This window comes from Microtus pennsylvanicus, chromosome 4, assembly GCF_037038515.1.
Source record: "Microtus pennsylvanicus isolate mMicPen1 chromosome 4, mMicPen1.hap1, whole genome shotgun sequence".
Lineage (NCBI taxonomy): Eukaryota > Metazoa > Chordata > Mammalia > Rodentia > Cricetidae > Microtus > Microtus pennsylvanicus.
In genome coordinates this window covers 107107800-107129632 of record NC_134582.1, presented here as the reverse complement: position 1 = coordinate 107129632, position 21833 = coordinate 107107800, and the positions used below count along the sequence as shown (strand labels likewise).

The window sequence follows — 21833 nt, the reverse complement described above, 5'->3', positions numbered from 1 at the left end:
TGTTAACTTATTAATTAAAACTAAACATTAAAATTTACTATTTTTAAATATTATTTATTTATTATTGAAATGCAAACCACTTACATTAGGGTTTGTCAAACACGTGTCTGTAGTTTCTGAAAACGTTGATGTACCAAACCGTGGAAACCCATAAACACAGAAACCTAGATAAGTCTGTGAGGGGGTTAGATTCCTAGCTTAAAAAAATAATGCATTTAGTGAGAGAGATATAACACATAAGCAAAATCATTGTGAAATCAAACTAGAAAAGTTTGCTATCTCCAAACTTCAGAATCTCCACATTACTCCTATAAGTATGGAAGACTGCTGATGCTAGAAACCAATGGAGAAATATGAGGAGATACAGTAATGAGAGTATTTCTCCTAAGTGACAGACCAGCGAGTCTCAATCTGTAGGGCATTACCCCCTTGGGGGATTGCATATCAGATATCCTGCATATCAGATATTTACAATTCATAACAGTAGCAAAATTATGGCTATTAAGTAGCAACACAGAAATTTTATGGTTGGGATCACAACATGAATAACTGTATTAAAGGGTTGCAGCATTAGGAAGGCTGAAAACCACTGTGATAGACTAACAAAAGTTTGCAAGAAAGCAGGTATTCTAAGACCTTTGTAGAAGCAACTCCATTGGAAATATACGTAATAAATACTTTCACGGTGCTGACTTCAATTGATAAGCTGAAGTTTTCACCATGATTAAAAACAAACAAATGAACAAATCAACCAACCAACCAACCAGATGCTGCTCTGCAGTGTCCAAGGCGAGTGCAGAGGGAAACAAAGCTCACGTACTCGCCTGCGCAGTTAAGCAGCATTGGTATGGGTGATTTGGAGTCAACACATAAGAGAGCAAAGACTGTTGCACACTCACACTGGTGCTCTGGACCCCAAAAGAAGCAATCCCTATTTTAAATAGTTAGTGTGAATTCACTGGCTTGCTCAAGTATGGACTTAGCAGGGGTAGGTTTTGTGCAGTTTATTATCCATATGTTGTAGGTGAATAATCTTCGAGAAAAGTAGAACATCAATTACCAGGTTCCTGAAACTTTCTATAAAAAGGTGTTTAGATATATTTATGAGTGTTTTGCTCATATGTATGTCTGTGCACCAAGTGTGCTCAGTGCCCTCAGTGGTCAGAAGAGGGTGTTGGATTTCCTGGAACTGGGTTATGGATAATTTCAGTACATCGTGTGGGTACTGAGTATTGAGTCTAGATCCTCTGCAAGAACAAGTGCCCTACTGAAATACTTCTTCTTGTTATTTTGTTTTTTAGACAGGGTTTCTCTGTATAGCCCTGACTTTCCTAGAACTTGCTTTGTAGATCAGGCTACCCTTGAACTCAGAAATCCACCTGCCTCTACCCCCACCCCCCAAGTGCTGGGATTAAGCCTGGCTACAGAAATACTCTTAAGACTTAGAGTCAAGCTAGAGAGTGTTCACATAGTTCCCCAGCACTACTGTAGGAGACAGGTAAAACATTTGATGTTAGTTCTTATGAAGCTGGTCATACAAGGACATAGCAAACTAGCAATGTCCCTGCCTACCTAGTGTTATCTGTGAAATCCCTCTCCCTGTAGTAAGCACTGTGGAACAGCACATGAAGCGAACATGTGCTGTCTATCCAATAGTGAGGCTCCCGTGGACTCTTGCCCCCCCCCAGGATCTTGTGAATAACCTGCTGCACCCCATGTACTTATGGACCTTCCCCAGCTCTGATGGGGTTTTGTTTGTTTTTATCTCTTGGTATCATAACCCACCGCTTTAGTACAATTGAGCCTGTGGTTAGGACATAAGGAGAGGAGGCAGAAGCTCTTGGTTAGGCCCATGACAACCACCAAAGTGAGAATCAAGAGGCTAATCCTTAGACATTGATCACTTTATTCTGGAACTGGTTTTCACACTACATGAGTAGGAAAGGGTTTTTTTTTCCTCCCAAGAGTAACAAAATTAACAGAAAAAAAAATATTATTGGAATTCCATGGGTGGCACATTCACAATGACTTAATGCTAAAGAAGCTGCTTAAGGCACTCTCACAGAATTCCTAAATTAGGTAAAGAATTAAAGGATTCTAGCATAGTAACCTCACCTTCACCCCTCCCCTGCCAAGTCAGGGAACTTGGCAAAAAAAAAAAAGCAAAAATAAAAGCAAGGCAGTACTACATTGACTCAATCTAAAACATCCTGTTGTTTGTTTTTTAAGATATACAAATGGCCTTGGTGAAATTTTCCAGATAATAATGGGTTTTCAGAGCTATGCAGGAAACCTACTGCCAGTATATTTAATAAGTCTCTATGAGTTAGCACCTGTATACAAGGCACAAAGCAGGACATATGATTTCCAAGTCTGACCACGTATGAAGAGCTCATTAGCCTAACAAAGGGTCAGAGTAACACCCCCAAAGCATAAGTGTCCCTCAGGAGACCTGAGATGCAGGTCAAGGGAAGGCAGTTTGCCAGTCAGGAAGCCCATTTGATTCCAATGGGTGAGAACTCTTACAGAAACTCTTTCATAACCTCCTATGAAATAAGTTTTTTGTTTTCCTCTAGTTACCTTCTAGCATGTAGAAGATAATGGGTCTCAGCCAGATCCCTAATATCTAAGAATGTACATTATTAGATAGAGCCCCAGGCTATGACTTCTGCAGTCATAAGGGCTCAAGGGTGACTTCAGTTCAATGACAGTTGAACACCAACTTCGGAATGTACAGCGGGGGTCACTGTGACAGGTTTCTTCCCTGTGTGTCTTCTCTGATGTTGAATAAGGTATGAAGGTCGGGTGAAGCCTTTTCCACATGTTTTGCACTCAAAGGGTTTTTCGCCAGTGTGTACTTTTTGGTGCTCAATAAGGCTTGTAATCCTACTGAAACTTCTCGCACAATCATTGCACTGATAAGACACAGGAGTTTCAATATTTTCCCAATGGCTTTCCACCCTACTATGACTTTCCCAGTAAGGTTCTGGAACAAAAAAATCTTTATCCCCAGTATGGGTCCTCTGGTGTCTCAGGAGATGTGAGCTACGCCTAAAGGCTTTGGGACACATATTGCACTGGTACGGCTTCTCCCCGGTGTGAATTCTGTGATGCTCAAGGAGGCTGCAGCTCTGGGTGAAGGTCTTCCCACAGTCATCACACTCGTAGGGCTTTTCCCCAGTGTGGGTTCGCTGGTGCTTGATGAGGTCTGAGCTGTGACTGAAGGCCTTGCCACATTCTTCACACTCGTATGGCTTCTCACCAGTGTGAACCCGCTGATGAATGATGAGAGCTGAGCTTCCAATGAAGGCTTTGCCACACTCCTCACATTCATAGGGTTTCAATCCAGTGTGGATTCTTTTGTGTTTACTTAAGCCTGAACTCTGAGCAAAACTCTTTCCACATTCACGGCAGTAGAACCGCCTATTTCCAGTGGCAGTTTTCTGTGTTGTCTGTAACTTGCCTTCCTGCTCACTGGCTTCTGCACCTGCAGGAATCTGGACAGTGTCTTCACCCAAGAAGCACAGTGTCTGCTCAGGCTTTTGTTCTGTGTACTCCTCAGCGGGAGGCAAGTCCCTAATCTTAGTCTGCATGTCCTGATCTGAAACACAAATGCCAACAACTGCTAATTACGTTTTGCATTGGAGCTAGTATGATGACTAGCATGGACAAAAAGAATTACAAAGGTCTGTATATATATACACCAAGGTCAAGCATTGAAATGCAGAAATTGGGACGGGACAAAAGGAGGATACAGAGAAGCTAGGGAGACCTGGAGACAGGAATGGGGCTGTTGATAGACGGGTACAGCTGAGAGGAGGGAGCAGAGGACACCAGTGAGAACCAACGCCTCCTGTGGATACAGAGTAGAGGTGGTGCAGGAACCTTTAAGTTATGATAGTAGAAAGGGGGCACAGACATACACCCAAGGTTAGTACTGCACTTTCTCTGCTGGGGAGGAGTGGAGCTGACCAAGCCTTTGGAGGGCAGAAAATCATTAGTGAGTCATAGATCGTGGATACTGAACTACAGTGTAAAGCTGTACTGCTGGACTTTGGCTTTGCTTAACTGTGATGGTTTTTATGCCCCAGTTCTGCCCTTTTGGGGTAAAGAATCTTTAACTTGTTCTTAATCTTACAGGAACCAACAGTTAAAGAGACTGGATATTTTTAAAAAGACTATGAGATTTTAAAAAGTTATACTGTTTTATATTGGGATAAAATCTTGGGGACAAGAAAGGAAAGGTTGCTTTAATAGTGGTGTATTTTTATGTCAGCTTGACAAGGGTCAACTAATTTGTGCCGGTTACTTTCTGTCAACCTGACACAAACTAGAGTCACTCCTGAAAAGGGTATCTCAGTTAAGTAACCACCTCCATCAGACAAGTCTGTAGACAAGTCTGCGGGGCATTTTCTTGTTTGATCACTGACGTGGGGAGGGGTCCACCACACTGTGGGGGGTGCCATCCCTGAACAGGTAGTTCTGATCATACAAGAAAGTAAGAGAGTAAGCCAGTTTGCAGATTTTGTCAATGGTCTCTGCTTTAGCCCCTGCCCTCAGATTCCTGCTTGAGTTCCTGTTCTAATTTCCCTCAACGGTGTCATGGAAATAAACCCTGGAGCCCTGCAAGGAGTGATAGTATGTGAGTCATGTGGTATTCATTATTGCAGGAGAAAACAAACTAGAACAGATGTGAGAAAGACTGAGTACAGAACGTAACAGAAAGTAGGGCAGTGTTCACATTTGTTCAGGATAAAGACAAAGGCACTTATGCTGACCTGTGCCGTGGCAGTGGCGGGCACACCAGAAAAGAGCATCAGCTCTCTGAGACAAAATCGGAGCCACTATCATGCCACCAATGAGTTGTGTGACTTCTGACAAGTCTGGCAACCCTATGTCCTTGCCTCTAGGTGTGTGTGTGTGTGTGTGCATGTCTAGGTGTATATACAAACACCTACAGCTGATATCTAATGTTGCTTCATTCTCACACTGTGACTCCATGACCCATCTCTTGTGGAGAGGCTCCTCAGCTTTTTCACTAGTCATGGATGGGAATAGGAAGGGAAAGGGAAGATTTTTTTTCCAGTTTATTCAAGCCATGGTCTCATACATGGTAGGCAAGTGATCTACCTCTGAGATGCACAGGCCCAGCACTCAGTCTTTACCCAGAATCTCCTCTGAGCCAGCACAGCACTAGGGACGGGATCTACTTTATCCCACTCATCTTGACTAGAGTACCCAGGGAGTGTGCTACTGTCTTCGTCAACTTGACACAAATCTGGGTATATTGGGGAAAAATCTTTTTTTTTTTTGTTTGTTTGTTTTTTTTGTTTTTCAAGATAGGGTTTCTCTGTGGTTTTGGAGCCTATCCTGGAGCTAGCTCTTGTAGACCAGGCTGGTCTCGAACTCACAGAGATCCGCCTGCCTCTACCTCCCAAGTGCTGGGATTAAAGGCGTGCGCCACCACCGCCCGGCTGGGGAAAAATCTTAATTGAGATAATCCCTCTATAAGACTGGCCCGTAGGTGAGTCTGTGGGGACATTTTCTGGATGAACTGTAAATGTGGCAGTGCCATCTCTGAGCACGAGGTCCTGGAGTATATAATGAAACAGGCTAAATAAGCTGGGGAAAGCAAGCCAGTAAGCAGAACCCTGCCATGGCTCCTGTTTCTACCTCAAGGTTTCTGCTTGAGTTTTGTGCTGACTCTGATGTTGAACTTTAATGTGGAACTGTACGCTGAAATAAACCCTTTCTTCCCCCAAGTTGCTTTTACTCATAGTGTTTTGTGACAGCAATAGAAACCCTAACTGCGACAGAGGATAAAGAATCAAGATTATAAGCATTAAGGAGCTAGGCTTAATTAATAATAGGCTTTCAAAGTGTGTTTATAATTTCAAACATAATGAACTCAATAGCTCCTAACAGCCCGACAGGGGAAGAAGGTTCTATTACAGAAAAGACAGCAAGAAGCCCGAGAAGAAATTAGCATCTTCCAGTCTTACCTAGGGAAACCAGGCTACCAGGGTCTTCCTGCATGTCGTCTTTGTAGAGGTTCATCTGAGATGAATCCTGTTCTGTCCATCTGGGAGAAAGGGCTGGAGCTACATCTTCCATTTTTAGCAACCCCTAAAAAAAAGATAAAAGTCCACCAAAGAAATGGGACAGGGAATATCTGGGTTGCAAGTTCACAGGCTCGACCATTCCACCCCCAAATGGCAAAGTCTCAAGCACGCTATGGGAAGTTGAACAGTAAGAAGACCTTGGGATGAAAATGGAAATGCAGACTCCAACTAAGGACTGGGTGGAGAATGGGGGCCAGGAGAGGGATGGAGCGAAAAGGGGGCATGCTAGTAAAGGATGTTGAAGAGGGGAACAACTCTAGCTCACCTGCAACTCGGAAGTGAGCCTGGGAGCTGCCACTCCATCTTCTTCACAGTGGCCCCCCTGGGTGACTACAACAGAAAGCTCTGGGTGAGACCCCCACTAGTACACAGTCCCTTCAAATTGTGGAACCCAGGTTTAAAAGCTTAACCAATAAATTTTTGCAAATACATGTTTTTAAAAAATTTTCTTTTCCAAAATACCTGATTGCTACCAGAGCCAAAGATATTCTGTGAAGATACACAAAAGCTCTTGGAGAGCCAGAGTTTGTGTCATTGGGAAAGCACTTGATGTGTGCTTCACACTTAGCATGTGTGAAGTCCTGGATTTCATCACATGTACCACCACAAGAAGGAAAATGACATAAAGCCCAGTAACACTAACCTCTGACTTCTGAGGGCAGGGATCCCAAAGACTCCTGCTTAAGCAGAGGCTCCATGGGCTCCATCTGGCTACTCTCTGAGCCCTGAGCTGATGTCAGCAGTACTGCCTTGGAGCAAAGGATTTCCTGCCCATCATCATCATCTGGAACCTAGAAGTCATTCATTTATTTTATTTTCCATATATTAGACATTCCCAAAGTAATTTCAGTTTGACACTGTCTCCAAACTCTACAAATATGTACTGGTTTAATACAGACAACGACTTCATGAGGGCACAGTTTACTCAAAATCACTCTTCTAAATGACAAAGCTAAGAGGGGCGACCAGGCAAATGTTTCCACAGTTCATTCAATGCTTCCTACATATGTAGATTTATGAACTCGCTTAGGAAAACGGTGATATAAACCCAATCCACGCTAATTTCTTACCAGAAACCTGAGGATGCTATTTCTAGTTTAGTCTATAGAATGGGTGAAACCAGAAAGCCCACAGTACATGAAGCCACCCAGTAGGGCGTGGCACGTGCTGAGGCAGGTTTGCTTCCGGTCATTGTTACAGTTTCCAAGTTCAGCTCTCTCCCAAGCTCAGCATCCCCACACCTTTCACCGACTGAAGCTCAGCAGCTGCGGTGACTTTTCACTGTTAGAAAACTCAGGCAGTAACTCCAAGACCTTTGACTTTGGTCACTGTTTAGAAAGCCATGTGTCTCCTGAATAAGAACACTAGGGAACGCAGAGAGGAAAGTGTCTCCTATAATAGTCCAGAAGATGGAAGCTAAAACCAGGTCATTTTCTACCAGAGGATCAAACAAGGGGTCCATAAATTTGGACAGGAAAAAAAAAACTTTTTTTTTTTTTTCGAGACAGGGTTTCATTGTGGCTTTGGAGCCAGTCCTGGAACTAGCTCTTTAGACCAGGCTGGTCTCGAACTCAGAGATCCGCCTGCCTCTGCCTCCCGAGTGCTGGGATTAAAGGCGTGCGCCACCATCGCCCGGCTCAAGAAAAAAAACTTTCTAGATTCTAGGAAAACTGTGAAATTTCCCTCCACTGTCAATGAGAACAACAAAGCAAGGTGGCTAAGGACGACAGCACTGAAGATGCTGTCACATGTGACAAGCCAAGAAAACACGTATCAAGTCGTTTGTACCCACTGTGCTCAAGCCTGTCCTCGGGTCTTACTCAGCACACCGGTTAGGAGTTCACATCTAACCTCCACCACTCTGCTCGACACAGTCTACCCGAGCTGCGCTAGCTCTGAGTTCTCCCCGATCCTTGTACTTTCCTTTGTGCTTTTAACTATTCTGAGAGGTCCAGGCCACCTCGCTGTTGCCTCAGGTTCCCAGTTCAGACTGAGACTTCGCAGGCTCTAAGCAATGCCTCCCTTGGATCTTGCTCGAGGTTTCTGGAAGGCACAGGGCATAGGTCTCAGACCCTAAACCTGTTCCTTCTACCTGTGGAGGCGTCTCGTCCAGCTGCCTCTCCAAGTACTCCAACAGCGCCACCACCTCCTCCCCGCTGTCGGGGTGCTGCTCGCGCACCCAGGCCTGCAGCTCCCCTGGCAAGATGGTCAGGAACTGCTCCAGCACCAGCAGCTCCAGAATCTGCTCTTTGCTGTGCATATCTGGCCGCAGCCACTGTCTGCAGAGCTCTCGGAGCCGGCTCAGGGCCTGCCGGGGTCCAGCAGCCTCTGGGTAGCGGAAAGCGCGGAAGCGCTGGCGGGAGCGGTCTGGCCCAGGGCTGCCCAGCCAACTGGCCTCCTCTGCCAACGGGGAAGCCTCTTCCTGTTCCACCTTTATGACCAGTAACTCCATCTGGTCCTCTGCAGAGTGTGAGTCCAGGGCTGTGCTTTCCCTTGATTCTCTAGCCATCCCGAGCCAAGGAGTTCTCCCGTTTCACTGCAGCTGTGAGCTGTATTTCTGCAAGAGACTACTGAGAGGTGGAGAGGACTATGAGCCACTTGGAGTTGCAAATGCTCCCCTCCTCCTATGCCCAGGACCCCGGGGGACCTGCCAAGGAGCAGCTGGGGAGATCCCCATGTTCAAATGCCTCTGTAGGTTTCCATTCTGGGGGACTTAGAATCAACTAGGCATGTCTGCGAGGGTGTTCCGGAGAGGTTAGACTTGAGTCTGAAGATCCACGTGACTGCGGGCGGCATCATTCCACGTGCTCCGGCCTCACACGAAAAGGAGCTAACACGTGGAACAGCAGCATTCATCTCTCAGCTTCCTCACTACAGACAGATGTGAGCAGCTGCCTCCTTGTTGGACTGTACCCTCAAACTGTCAACCAAAGGAAACTCTTCCTCTGCTTGCTTCTGTTGGGCAGTTTGTCACAGCACTAAGGAAGTACCTAACTTAACTAGACCTGACAAGAGGGGCCGCTGCTGTGATAAACTTGACCACGTGTTTCCTACCCCCTAAATGGTCCTAACTAAAGTTTAATAGGCCATTCTGGTGAGAGTGTGGACTTGAAGAATGCCAGAAACGTGAGCAGTAGAAGCCTAGCTGACGGAGTTTCAGAGTTTCAGGAACAGGAATGGAATCTCTTTATGTTTACATTCTGACAAAGAATCTGGCTGCATTCAGTCCATACCGTAAGACTGAATTTAAAAAATAGCAGACTAATTTATTTGGCAGAAGAAATTCCAATTAGGATAGCATGCAGGCTGTGGCATGACTAGTGCTCACTTATTCAGATCAGTCAGTAGAGAAACCAAAAATATATGAAAACCGTGGTCTGTTGAGGAAAGGTGAGCGTCCAGTGCAATGAAACAATGAGGGTGCAGGCAGCTGAAGCTTCTGCAGCTGTCACACGAGCATTGGGAAAGATAAATCTCTGTTCTACATCTGGGAAATAGGAAAAGCTCTCTGAGGGCAAGACCCCACACATCCATTCAGAATCCTAACTTGTGAAATTCATTTAAAAGGGGGAACCGAAACTGCGAAGATCACCATAAGAGTTTACTGATTCAAAATGGCAGCCTATGGAAACATGTACCCCTGGGTCAGTCTCAAAGGCATGCGGAGACCACTATAACAATAGTATAAAGGAATCAAGGTACATTTCAAACAAGCAATACTTGAAAGAATCATTCAAGTAGTATTGGCTTTGCAAGCATGAAAGATATAAAAGTAAAGGAATCAAGGAGGCTTGTACAATTCCAGAAAGATCCTCCAACTAGGCTGTGTGCTGGGGTCGGATTCCCCATAAGAAGGTCGTTGCATGAAGCTGGGAATATAAAGCCTACATTGCAATGGAAATTCCAAAATATAGGAGATGCTATGATCATGGGACATCTGCTGAGAAAAGCCAAGGCACAGAGGACAGTTGGAACGAGAGAGAGGTCATGTGCTGTAGACAACAGAGCTAGAGAGGTGGAGCTGCCCAGAGTTGTTAAGCCCAGATGACTGCATCACGAGCCCAAGGCACGCAGGATTTGGTGTTTTCCTCCAGGTCTTGCTTTAGTCCAATCTTGCCCTGCTATGTACCTGTTCCTCATGTTTGGAATAGGAATGTTTACTTTGAGCCCATGTACATAAGAAGTACATTACTTATATTATTTTATAGGAACTCACAGTTAAAGAGATTGCCTGAGTTTCAGAAAAAACTCTGCACTTATATTCTGAATAATGCTGGAACTGTTAAATACTATATAGATATTTGGAGACAGACTAAAACACATTTTACCTTATCAGAATGTGACCGTGGGGGCCAGGGTTAATATGTTATATTTAAGTGATGCATTTAATTATGACAAGTTAATCTTGTTAACGTGACAGGGTTTAGGATCACGCAGGAAGCTCTGAGGGCATTTTTAGAGAACATTAACTGAGGTAAGAAGACTTACTGTGTATATAGGTAAGCTAAGGTCATGGGCTAAGATCCTAGACTGAATAAAAGGTAGAAAGTAGAGCACTGGGATCCATCTCTGTCTCTGCTTCCTGATGACAGAATGTGACCCGCCACCCCAACCTTCGACTATGATTCCCCGCTATGGTAGACAGTATCTTCAAATAAACCCTTCTTTAAGCTATACTGCTAGGTATTTTGCTAGAATAATTAGGAAACCTGAACCCTACAATAAGCTCTCCAAAGGATGTTCCGTAAATGGTTCTGAATACCTCATACCCCTGGAGAGAGAAATTGAGATTAGGGCAGCCAAGTTTCAGTGGACCTGTAATTCTAGCAGCGGGAATGTACAGAACAGAGTATCCCTAGATTGGATGGCCAACTCTTGCCCAACTGGTGAGCTTTAGTGAGCAATAGGTTTAGTGAGAGACCTGTCTCAGAAACATAGATAAAGGTGGAGAACAATAGAGGAAGACATTCAATACTGATCTCTGGCTTCCATGTGCACAAGTGTGTGCATGTACCAGTATGTACAAGCACACAAACATTTAAACAAACATACCACACACACTGTAGACTTCAAAACTAGAAAACATGCTGATTCATCTCCGTGTTCTAAGCTTACAGGAAACTTAGAAACCAGGAGGTTAAGGAGGTAAGGACACAGGCTGCCTCCGTAGCATACCGGCAGGCATGTTTATTTCCCAGGGTTGAACAACAGATAGCAGATGGACAGGCAATGTGTCGGAGATCTGGGACACATGCAGATTGAGTAAAGGGAGGTACCCCTCCTTTTCCTTCACTGTGTAACCTCAAATCTGTGTTAAATGGGCATTCAGTGGCTGTCCAATAGGCTTCACAAGGGAAACGAAGTTGGCATAATCCATGTCAAAGAAGACTGGATGAGTACCCCACCTGAGTTCGAATATGGACACTAGAATAAGACATTTATGGACGCCCTTCCCCTACCCACTATCAGACTTGGAAATGTCACATATTAACCAGTCAGTGCCTCAAGGTTTTCACAGCTTCAGAAACTGTGAGACGTGGGATTCCTAAAAGGGATGGAAGATCTGATTCCTCTGACTAGAAGGAATGGGAGGGGCTAGTCTAGAACTGCCTGCCAAGTTCAGTGAGTACTGTCAGAGCGCTCCTCTTCACCCACTGGAGCAAGACCAGAGCGAGGAAGACTGCGGAGCAGCTAAGGCAAGGATATTTCCAAGTGTGTGCCCATTTCAATTTCTACCTCTCACTCCAGTTTTCTACAGTTCCAGGGACAGCATAGATGACAGACAGAAGCTAAGGAACCTTGACTTAATTGTGCTTTTTCTTTTGGTTTTGTAAGACAGGGTCTCACTCCAGTTCAGGATGGCCCTGGGTTTACCATGCAACTCATGGTGTCCTTGAACTCAGGGCAATCTTCCTGACTCAACTTCCCAAGAGCTGAGATTACTGGTGTGAACCACTACATCTGGATGAACATCACATCAACTGTTAGAAAAAACAAACAAAACCAAACCAAAAAAAATAAATTTAAAAATTTAAAAAAACCTTCCTTCTAATTAGCCGTCACAAGATATCTGGTATACTCTAACTTTTTCTCAAGTAAACCTAATTTAATCATACTTTAGGTCCAAGAACTCAAGTACAGGTAAAAACATAAGAGCAAATTAAAATTATTAAAGCTTTGCTACACAACAGACTCACTGGAAAGCCATTAAAGCCTATGATAGTGAGGCAGATAAGATCAACTGAACCAGCTTCTGGGGGTGAGCTACAGGCCTCAGTATTTGAGAACTTACTGTGTGATCCAAAGTACAGCCAAGGGTGAGAACTAAGAAGCTAAAGAGAAGAGATTTTTTTTTTAAGTATCAGTAGAATAAAGCAATTGATATGAGAATATTAAAAACCCATTTTCCCATAAGTAAATAGTATGCTAAAGAGGAAGCAAAGGGACGGCAGACTAGCATAGATTAGAAGAGACAGCAATTCAGTACAAACTATGTAGTTTAAATAACATCCCCAAACTGTAAAAAGATATTTGTGGGTCGATCAGGAAAACATGAAGACAGTGTTAAGGAATTGCTGTCAATTCTGTTTATTTTGACAGTGTGGCTAAATTAAAGTTCCTATCTTAGGACTGACATGCTTGCAGATGGCTATGATGTCTTGGCCTCTAGTCTGCTCTAAAATGAATGAAAGATGGGAGGATGAGGAGAAAAAGGAAAAGGAGGCAGGGAAGGACAGATGGCGAGAGGAGGAAAGAGAAGGACATGGGAAAGCCAGGAAAAACGCGAATGAAATTAAGTAAAACTGCTGGATGATGGGCTGACTGCGCAGTCGAGCTAAAGTTTTTCGCCGACTGACATTTACACCTTTTTCAATACAATACTAAACATGAAACAAAATCCTATCCTTTCTTGCCTAAATACAGTCCAAAACATTTTGTTGGGGTCAAGGGAGGTAAGGGTAAACCCAAGATCGAAAGGGTGTTGGGAGGGAGAGACTGTAGGGAGAAAAAGGAACACTGATATATTCCTAGGAATCATTTTCAGCCACTCACGTTTCACCGCCTGTCCTGTCTGAAGTCTCAGCCCAACTGGGCAGAGTTCAAAAGTACAGGACCAGGACTGTTTACAAAGTGGGAGAGTTTGCCAAATAAGTAAACCAAAGACAAGGTTTTTCGGGTTTTTTTTTTTTGTTAAGTTACAAATAGAGAAGAGAATGTCACAGGGATCCCTGTAGGTTCCAAGAATGTTAAAAACCCCACATTCTCCAAGAAAAGGAGGCAGATAAAAGGATTATAAAAGATGGCAAGAGACATCGATTCAGTGACAATGGTAAACGATATATGGTCAACATTAGCCTTAAAAACCTGCAACAAGAACGAAGGGTTAGTATGACTCAGTTTCAAATCTATCTGTCTCTAATCTGTCACCAAGCTACCTAACTAGCAGTCAAATCGATCATCCATCCATGGGATCCTTATGCAGATGAGGATTCTTGCTGAGGGCCAGAAAGCTGGCAGGTGGCAAAACAGGAATGTCAGCTTACACCAGGGTCCTTAGTCTCTTCACTGTTAGATACCTCTTGCTGCTCCTTCTGTTTCTCAGGCTCCTCCTCCCCCTAAAAAAATGGCATCCCCAAGACTGTAAAACTCTGTGAGTCTGAGCATCACAACACACTACACAAACCACTTCTCATCTTTCCTTTGGGATAGGCTCTTCTCCAGAATGTTTTATTTTCCTTCCTAAAATACCCATTACAGAAATTACCCATTACAAAGAGAACTGGTAAATAGCACTAAAATTCAAAAGGCAACAGCCAGTACCAAGGCTAGTCACCGAGGCGAAGGTGCTGTCCTAGTTAGAAAGAGCGACAGCAATAATAAAAGCAATCTTTACACTGCAGATTACCCCGTGCCTGGTACTATTTTAAGCACCTTGCACAAACGAAGCCTTTTACTCCTCACAGCAATCCAGTAAGTTAGGCGATATCATTATCCCCTAAAATAGCAAAACATAGAAAAGTTAAGGGACTGGGAGAAAGTCACAAAATAGCACAGGCCAAAATCCACCAGGCAACCCGACTCCAAAGTTCTGGCTCTTTTCCAGTACCCCAGAATAAAGACCTTGGAACTGACCTTGTCTCCAGGAAAAGCAAAACTGTGCCGTCTCCCATTTTCAAAGCTTAAGTACAAGACCCAAGAATCCCATCTCCAAACGCCCTGAGACTGACCAGACACCCGGAACCGGCCCGAGGCGAGGCGCCCGAGGCCCTGTCGGGCACTCGGCCCAAATGGCCATCGAGGTTTTTTTCCGGCGCCGCCAGGCCGCAGGGGAAGGCGTTCTGTCCCACCCTCACCGACCCACAAGCAGCCCGACCCGCTGGAGGACTGTAGCAAGACGTGACCCAAACCCACCCGCGATCGCAGCACCGCGCAGCACCCCGCAGTCACAAAAGTGTCCGAAAGTCCGACCCCGGGGGGCGGGGCACAGGGCACTTCCGGCCTCTCTAGGCAACAGCGACACTCTATGGTTCGCCTACCCCCTCCCCCCCCCTTTCTCCCTCCTCTTCGTGGTTGCTTCGTGAAAAAGATTTTTTTAAAAAAAAGTACATATTTTTAACTGAAGTAGAATTACATCACTTTCTCTCCTCCCTCCAGGTCTTTCCAAGAAACCCTTCCATACCCTTCCACTCTTAAGTTGATTGCCTCTTTTTATTACTGTTAAATTCGTATATGTACATATGTATGTGCATGCACAAATTTTATTTATTTATTTATTTATTTATTTATTTATTTATTTATTTATTTATTTATTTATTTATATTTACACACGCACGCGCGCGCACACACACACACTCAACCTGCTAAGCCGGGTTTGTTGTTGTGTATATATGATTTCAAGGCTGACCACTTTGCATTGACAACCAGTAAGAGGGCTCATCCCTGGGACAGACTAATTCTCCATTCTCCATTCCTCAGCAGTCAATAGTTGCCTGTGGTTCTCTGGTTAGGGGTGGCACCCGGTGAAATTTTGCCACCCCCCAAGTTAACATGTTCCAGTCTTGTGTATGCAGCCATTTCTTGGTGGAACTGTTTCGCGGCTGGCTTCTTGGTATTCTGGCTCTTAATAATCTTTTTCCTCCTGTTCCTCCAAGTTCTCTGAGCCTTAGATGCAGATGTAAATGTATCTTTTGATCTCTACATTGTATCCAGTTGCGGGTTTCTATGATGGTCTTCTTTATTGGTTGTAAAGAGAGGCTTCTTGGATGAGGGGTGGTAGCTGCATTTATCTAGGAAAGATGGCTCTAGCACCAACAGACTTTCAAAACGTGATTTTTCCAAGGACTACTAAGGGAAGATAACAAAATAATGAGTCTTTATATAGGCTGACATCTCTGTGAGTAGAAAAAAGGTAAAAAGAAAATTCTATTTTCTTGTGTCATTGCAAAGAAGTCCTAAGGAAATGTATCAGAAAATTATGCAAATGTTTAGAAACTGGATGAAAAAGAGAACTAAGGATGAGGGGAATGTGGTTTTTTTTTATTTACAACTAGTTGTATTTTCTGATTAAAATATTATAAATACAACACATTTTAAATGAAAATTCTGAATGACTTTTACAGAAAATCCAGGATAATCTTCAAATTACAATTAAAAATTTAGGTTTAAGATGTTAAATTGAAAAAATTTGATGTTGATAATTACATTTTTCATCACCAACCCAAATAAGAAAACATCACCTTAAAAAGGCAACCATTACAGTAGCAAGAAAGTATAAAAGAGACCTAAATGGAAACATAAGGCTTTATTGATGGAGGATCAATAGTTGAGAGCCAGATAAGTGGGCTTATGTCTATAATCCCAGCACGTGGGAAGCTGAGGAAGGAGACTCACTTTAAATTACAGCTTCATGTTCAAGGCTAGTTTGGTCTACACTGTGAGTCCTGGATTACAGTGTGAGATCCATTGTCATAAAACAAAACAACCCCACTCATGACCACACGAGCAACCGTAATTAAACTCAGTGGGTCACACACACACACACAAAGACATCAAAGTAGAGGAGACATGGAAGAAGGATTTCAGTGGGAGACGATTTCAGTGAGGAAAGGGGAGGGTGATGAGAAATGAAGATAATCAAAACTCAATGTAAGTGTATGAAATTGTCAAATAATAATAGAATTTTAAACCATAAAAGTACATACCTATTGAAAGATATCCCTACCAAATAACAAATATAAATAAATAATAATAAAGATAATATACCATATCATGTATTTGATAATTCAACTGTATTAGGGTGTTATTTTTCCCTAAATTAATACAAAAATTTAATACAGAGTGCTTGTTTCAGCACCATAGCCTATAATTAGACATATACACAGATTATTATGTCACTGCACGGGATGACATGAAAATTCACAAAGAATTCCATACTCTTAAAAAATGACTCCAGAATAAATAGAAACCCCAACAGTGTGTATCCAATGGAACCTAATTGCTCTACTTAAAATTGTTACAGAATAATGATAGTCATGAATACGTAAGTAAATTTTTAAGCAAATGAAAGTAACGTAAAACTGGCTTTGCCTGAAATAAAGACTGGCTTAAAATGCGAAGGAGTTTCAATAGTGTAATAGAGACACCACTAAAGATCTGTGAAACTGAACTGAGCATGGGGAAACAAACACGTATGTATAGATGTTCAACACATGACAAAAGCGGCATTCTAAGTCACTGGAGAAAGCAGTAGCTACTTGACAAATAGGTGACATTTAGGTAGCTAAGTGAAGGAACAAAATATGATTGGGTTTCTACTTAACATGTCACAGACTGATCAATTCCACTGTAAAGTAAAAAAAGAACTTTTAATTTTTAAAAAATATATAGGATTGCTTATCCATCAACTCTAGGCAGGATTTCTCTTAAACTGAATGTGGTGGCTTGAATGAGGTGACCTTCATAAGCTCCTGCTTTTGAATACTTGGTGGCTGTTGGTGGAGGATTAGGAGGTTTGGCCTTCCAGGAGAGAGTATGTCACTGGCGCTGGGCTTTGAGGGTAAAAAGACTCCTGCCCTTTGAGTTATCTCTGCTTCCTGTGAGTATTCACCTGGGGCTCTGGCACCTGCTGCCATGCTCCCCATGACGGTGATGGACTGTTATCTTTCTAGAACTGTAAGCCCCAAATATACTTTCTCTTCTATAGGTTGCCTTGGTAATGGTGTCTAGCATAGCAATTGAAAAGCAACTAAGACACTGAACAAAATACAAATTGAAGGAAAAAAAACTTATCTTATTAGAAATTAGAACTATGTATATAGAAATAAAAATGGCAGAAGCTAGTGGAAATGACAGTTGAAAGACTTGGAGAAGTTATTTGTGACACACAGTATCAGGAAAAGAGCATTACACTGAATAGGAAATGAATATATCCAAATAAATAAAAAATCATAGCCAAATGGGAAAAATGGATAAGAATACATTCAGGCTATTCACAGAGAGAGGGGGAAATGTGATGGGGCTGGAAAAATTAATTATTAATAAAATATTGTCCTATTATTCCAGGTCCTTCTGACTATGATGTGATGCATGGAAGAGGAACTGTCTTAGCGACTTTTCTATTGCTGTACAGAAACACCTTGCCATAGCAACACTTACAAAAAAAAGAATTTAATTAGGGCTTGCCTACAGTTTCAGAAGTTTAGTCCATTATCATCATTTGTGGGAAGCATGGTGGCATGCAGGCAGACATATTTCTGGAAAAGGAGCTGAGACTTCTACATCCAGATCAGCAGGCAGCAGGAAGACAGAGACACTAGGACTGGCTTGGGCCTTTGAAACCTTAAAGCCCACCTCCAGTGACGCACTTCCTCCAACAAAGTCACACCTACTCCATCAAGGCCACACCTCCTAACCCCTGTCAAGCAGTGCCCCTCCCTGATGAAAGCATTCAAATCTATGAGCCTTTGGGGCCTTTCTTACTCAAATCACAACTAGAACGCTGGGAAACAGAAATCAAAGTTTTGTTCATCTTTTGCAAATATGAATTTCTTATTCTCCTTTCCAAAAGAGATAGAAGAATGCATTTGAAAATTCCACAACTGGTTATTATATTCCTGAGGTCCTTCTAGTCTGTTTTTAGATAACACCCCATCTGGCATTACAGCTTTGACTGGGGCAACTACTTTGTTTAGTTTGCAGTTAACTATCATTCCCTAGGATCTGTCTGGTTTTGTGAGGATAGGCAACTGAGAAAAAGGAGGGGATGATGAGGACAGCTTTGCATCTCCAATGAACATTTTCCCTTGGGTGAATATTCACTGTACAGGACATTGGCGTGTTTAAGGACATGTCTCATACAACTATATAATGTACTTTGAGTATATACCTCCACAAGTCCCTTTTTCTCCATCCTGTATCTGTCTTTAGTATTGTTCTTCTAGACCAGTGGTTTTCAGCCTTCCTAATGCTTAAATATTGTTCCTCATTTTGTGGTGATCCCACAATCATAAAGTTATTTTCATTTGCTACTTCCTAACTAGAATTTTCTACTGTTATGAATCATAATGGAAATATCTGTGTTTTCGGATGATCTTAGGTAACCTGGGAAGGGGTCATCCAACTCCTAAAGGGGTTGAGACCCACAGGTTGAGAACCACTGCTCCAGGATTTTGCTTCTACTTTTGTGTCATAAGCATGTACATGATTTTAAGTGTCTATATGAAATCTAGGAACTCCAAATGAAAGCATGCAATATTTGTCTTTCTGAAACTAAATTTGCTTAGTTGATTATCACCAATTATATCCATTTTCCTGTAAATAATAACTTTATTCTTTATGGCTGAGAAATTATGAAATATATACAGTATATAGGTATATATAGTATACACACACACACACACACACACAGTTTTTTTAAACATAGTTCTCTGTTGAATAGATGCCCAGGTTGGTTCCAGAACTTAGCTATTGTGAATAGTGATGTAATAAACATCGCTATACAATTATCTCTGTTATACTGACCTGTCATTGGATAATACTCAGCAGTAGTATAACTGGGTCACAAGGCACATCTGTGTATAACTTTCTGAAGAATCCATACTGATTTCCACAGTGGTGGACTAGTTCTCATTTCCCCCAGCAGTGATTCAGAGCTTTGTGTTTTCAGCATCCTCATCAGCATTTTTTCCTTAATGTCATTCTGACTGGAGGAAAATGGAATCCCAATCTAGTTTTAATGTGAATTTTTCTGATGTCTAACAAGGTTGAGTTTTCATTTGTTTATTGGACATTTGTACTTAAAGTTTTGAGAACCGTCTGTTGATTTAACTAGCCTATTTATTGATTGTGGATATTAATCTTGTCGGTGATGCAGTGAATGAAGATTTTCTCCCATCTTATAGTCTTTTTACTCACTTCATTTGCTGTAAAGACACATTTTAATTTCTTTAGAAACCATTTGTGAATTGTCGGCATTTATTTCTTCGTAATTCCTTGCCTATGAAGGATTTCTCCTACTTTTCCCTCTAAGAGTATCAGTTTCAGGTCTTTCAATAAGGCTTTGATTCAGGTAGGGTTGGTTTTTGTACAGGATCAGATTACATACACATCAGGCTGGAGAAAAATATTGAAAACACTTCTATTGGGAGAAATGATTAGCATCTGTTTGGTAAAACCCAGTGTAAATGAGACTTTTTTATTTTTAATTTCACTATTTTTTATGTGTATGAGTATTTTGCCCGAATGTATGTCTGCCATCATGTGAGTGCCTAGCACTGGAGGAAGCCAGAAAAGAGTCTGGAGCTACTACAGCTGGAGTTACAGGTGGCCAGGAGCTGCCATGTAGGTGCTGAGAATCAAACCTGGGGCTTTGGCAAGAGCAATAAATGCTAACTATTGAACCATTTCTCCAATATCTATTTATGGAAATTAAAAAAATAAAGTTAATATGAAGAGGCTTAAGATGTAGTTTCAGCTATAAGAGTCCATCCTCAACATGCTCAGAGCCCTGGCTTCAGTCGGCCAGTCCCACATAAGCAGAGCATGGTGACACATGCCAGTAATTCCATCACTTGGGAGATAGAGGTGGGAATTCAAGGTCATCATTGGCTACGTGCTGAGTTTGAGGCCAGTCTAGGATATCAAAAAGAAATGCATATATAAAGAAGAGGTCCTCGGGCATAAAGTCAAAGAAATAATAAAATATTGTAGATGTGTGTCATACATTTACATAATAAAACTTGAGATATCTGCAAACTTTAAAACTCTAACATTTGGCATGATTTTTTTCCATTCTAAATCTCTATTTGGTACCTATATTTATAATTTTGATTTATTTTCCTTAGATATGGTCTTGCAAATAGTATGTTTTTTATTTTGTATTGTAACATTCATGAGAATGAGGAACTTGTGTTCATGATTATTATGTACCATAATATTGTATTAAACAGACTTTCAATAATTACTAAAATTTAGCAAGTCAGTTAATACCATAAATTGTAATTCCCACATTTGGGAGGCGGAGGCAGGAGGATCAGGAGCTCAAGGCTATCCTAGGCTGAACCGTGAGTTTGAGGTCATACTCAACTATGAGAGACTCTGTTTCAAAAACAAAAATGCATCAGTTTAAGCTTGGGACATATCTGTTCTCTGTTTCTGTGGTTACTCCCTTGACTCCCACTCACAGTATTCCAGTCAGGGTTTTACTGCAGTCTCTTTACGGGCCTCTTTGCTCACATCCTGATGTCCATAGAGTCTGTCTCCCACAGAACTGCTGCAAGAACACTTCTAGCTGCAAAGGTAATCATATTGCCCAGGTTCCTCTGTTCAGGATACAGTTGGAGCTCTTGGCCACAAATTCTACTTCCTAGTCAGGCAGAACTGCTCAATTCTTTGGATACATCAGGTATCTCAACTTTCCCAAATAGTATTTGCTCGTTTGAACGTATTGTTAAAGCACTACCAAAAGCACTGTTAGAATTTAGTAACAGGGCTTTATTATTACCACTTATTTTAATATTTTTAAGTAAGCAAAGATATTCAAAGTTGGGGCTATTTGACTCACTAATTAATAGCTGGTTCTTTTTTCGTTCCCTTTGGTCCTAGCTGCCCTGAGCAAGGACTATTAGCCACAGCCAGCCGGGCTGATCTAATGTCAAATCCATCTCCTTTAAGTACTCCAAGGGCACCTTAAGGACTACATGTCGACTTTAGCTGCTTGCTGCTAAAACACAGTTCCAGTTTGGAAGGCACTATTCCAGCTGTAACTGTTTAGCAATGCCGGGCATTTTGAAGCATCCCTTGCTTTGGTGAACTCTGGAGCCATTTTCACCCAGGCCAGAGGGCAAATGCTGCCCCTGGTGATCCAACTGTGACTGATGCAAACGGTTCCACGTAAAAACACCATTGCATCATTCTGGCTATAAAGCAGGCTGTTCGGCTTACTGTTTCTGTCAGCCAGGAAATATCCTCTCCCAAATATTCCCGGGATTATCTGTTTGTAGGGCTCTGTTTTCCCTGTTGTTCGCGTGACTGGAGGCTTAGATCCAGGATTGAGGACTTTTCCGGTGCCATTGCAGGACCCAGGATAAGAAATGACAAAAGCTATCCACAAGTACTTCTTTTACTCTTACCTGTGTGACTTCAACCTTGATGGGAGAGGAGTATCATCAAGTTTTAGACAGAACCTACTTAAATGATTAACATACCTATATG

General features: G+C 42.3%; 1 protein-coding gene across 4 annotated transcripts; it reads right to left on the bottom strand.

Moving 5' to 3' along the window:
- Window positions 1-1889: 1889 nt before the first annotated feature.
- Zkscan3 (zinc finger with KRAB and SCAN domains 3) lies at window positions 1890-14648 on the bottom strand. Of its 4 annotated transcripts, none has more exons than XM_075970072.1 (6): window positions 14535-14648; window positions 8215-8692; window positions 6766-6913; window positions 6388-6452; window positions 6003-6126; window positions 1890-3601 (listed from the first exon to the last, which is right to left on the bottom strand). In XM_075970072.1, exons 2-6 carry the CDS (start codon window positions 8629-8631, stop codon window positions 2697-2699), a joined length of 1659 nt encoding a protein of 552 aa, XP_075826187.1. In that variant the 5' UTR covers window positions 8632-8692; window positions 14535-14648; the 3' UTR covers window positions 1890-2696. The 4 variants fall into 4 exon arrangements, with proteins under 4 accessions (XP_075826187.1, XP_075826188.1, XP_075826186.1 ...); XM_075970073.1 differs by having other exon boundaries at window positions 8215-8689; window positions 14535-14602; XM_075970071.1 differs by having other exon boundaries at window positions 14256-14573.
- Between the last annotated feature and the right edge of the window lie 7185 nt (window positions 14649-21833).

Excerpts from the sequence above, each read along its gene's own strand:
- Zkscan3 (XM_075970072.1), bottom strand. The coding sequence starts at position 8,631 with ATGGCTAGAGAATCAAGGGAAAGCACAGCCCTGGACTCACACTCTGCA. Across the intron at positions 6,127-6,387 it reads GGCTCACTTCCGAGTTGCAG|GGGTTGCTAAAAATGGAAGA; the intron begins GTGAGCTAGAGT and ends TCTTTTTTTTAG. Across the intron at positions 3,602-6,002 it reads TGGTAGCCTGGTTTCCCTAG|ATCAGGACATGCAGACTAAG; the intron begins GTAAGACTGGAA and ends TTTGTGTTTCAG.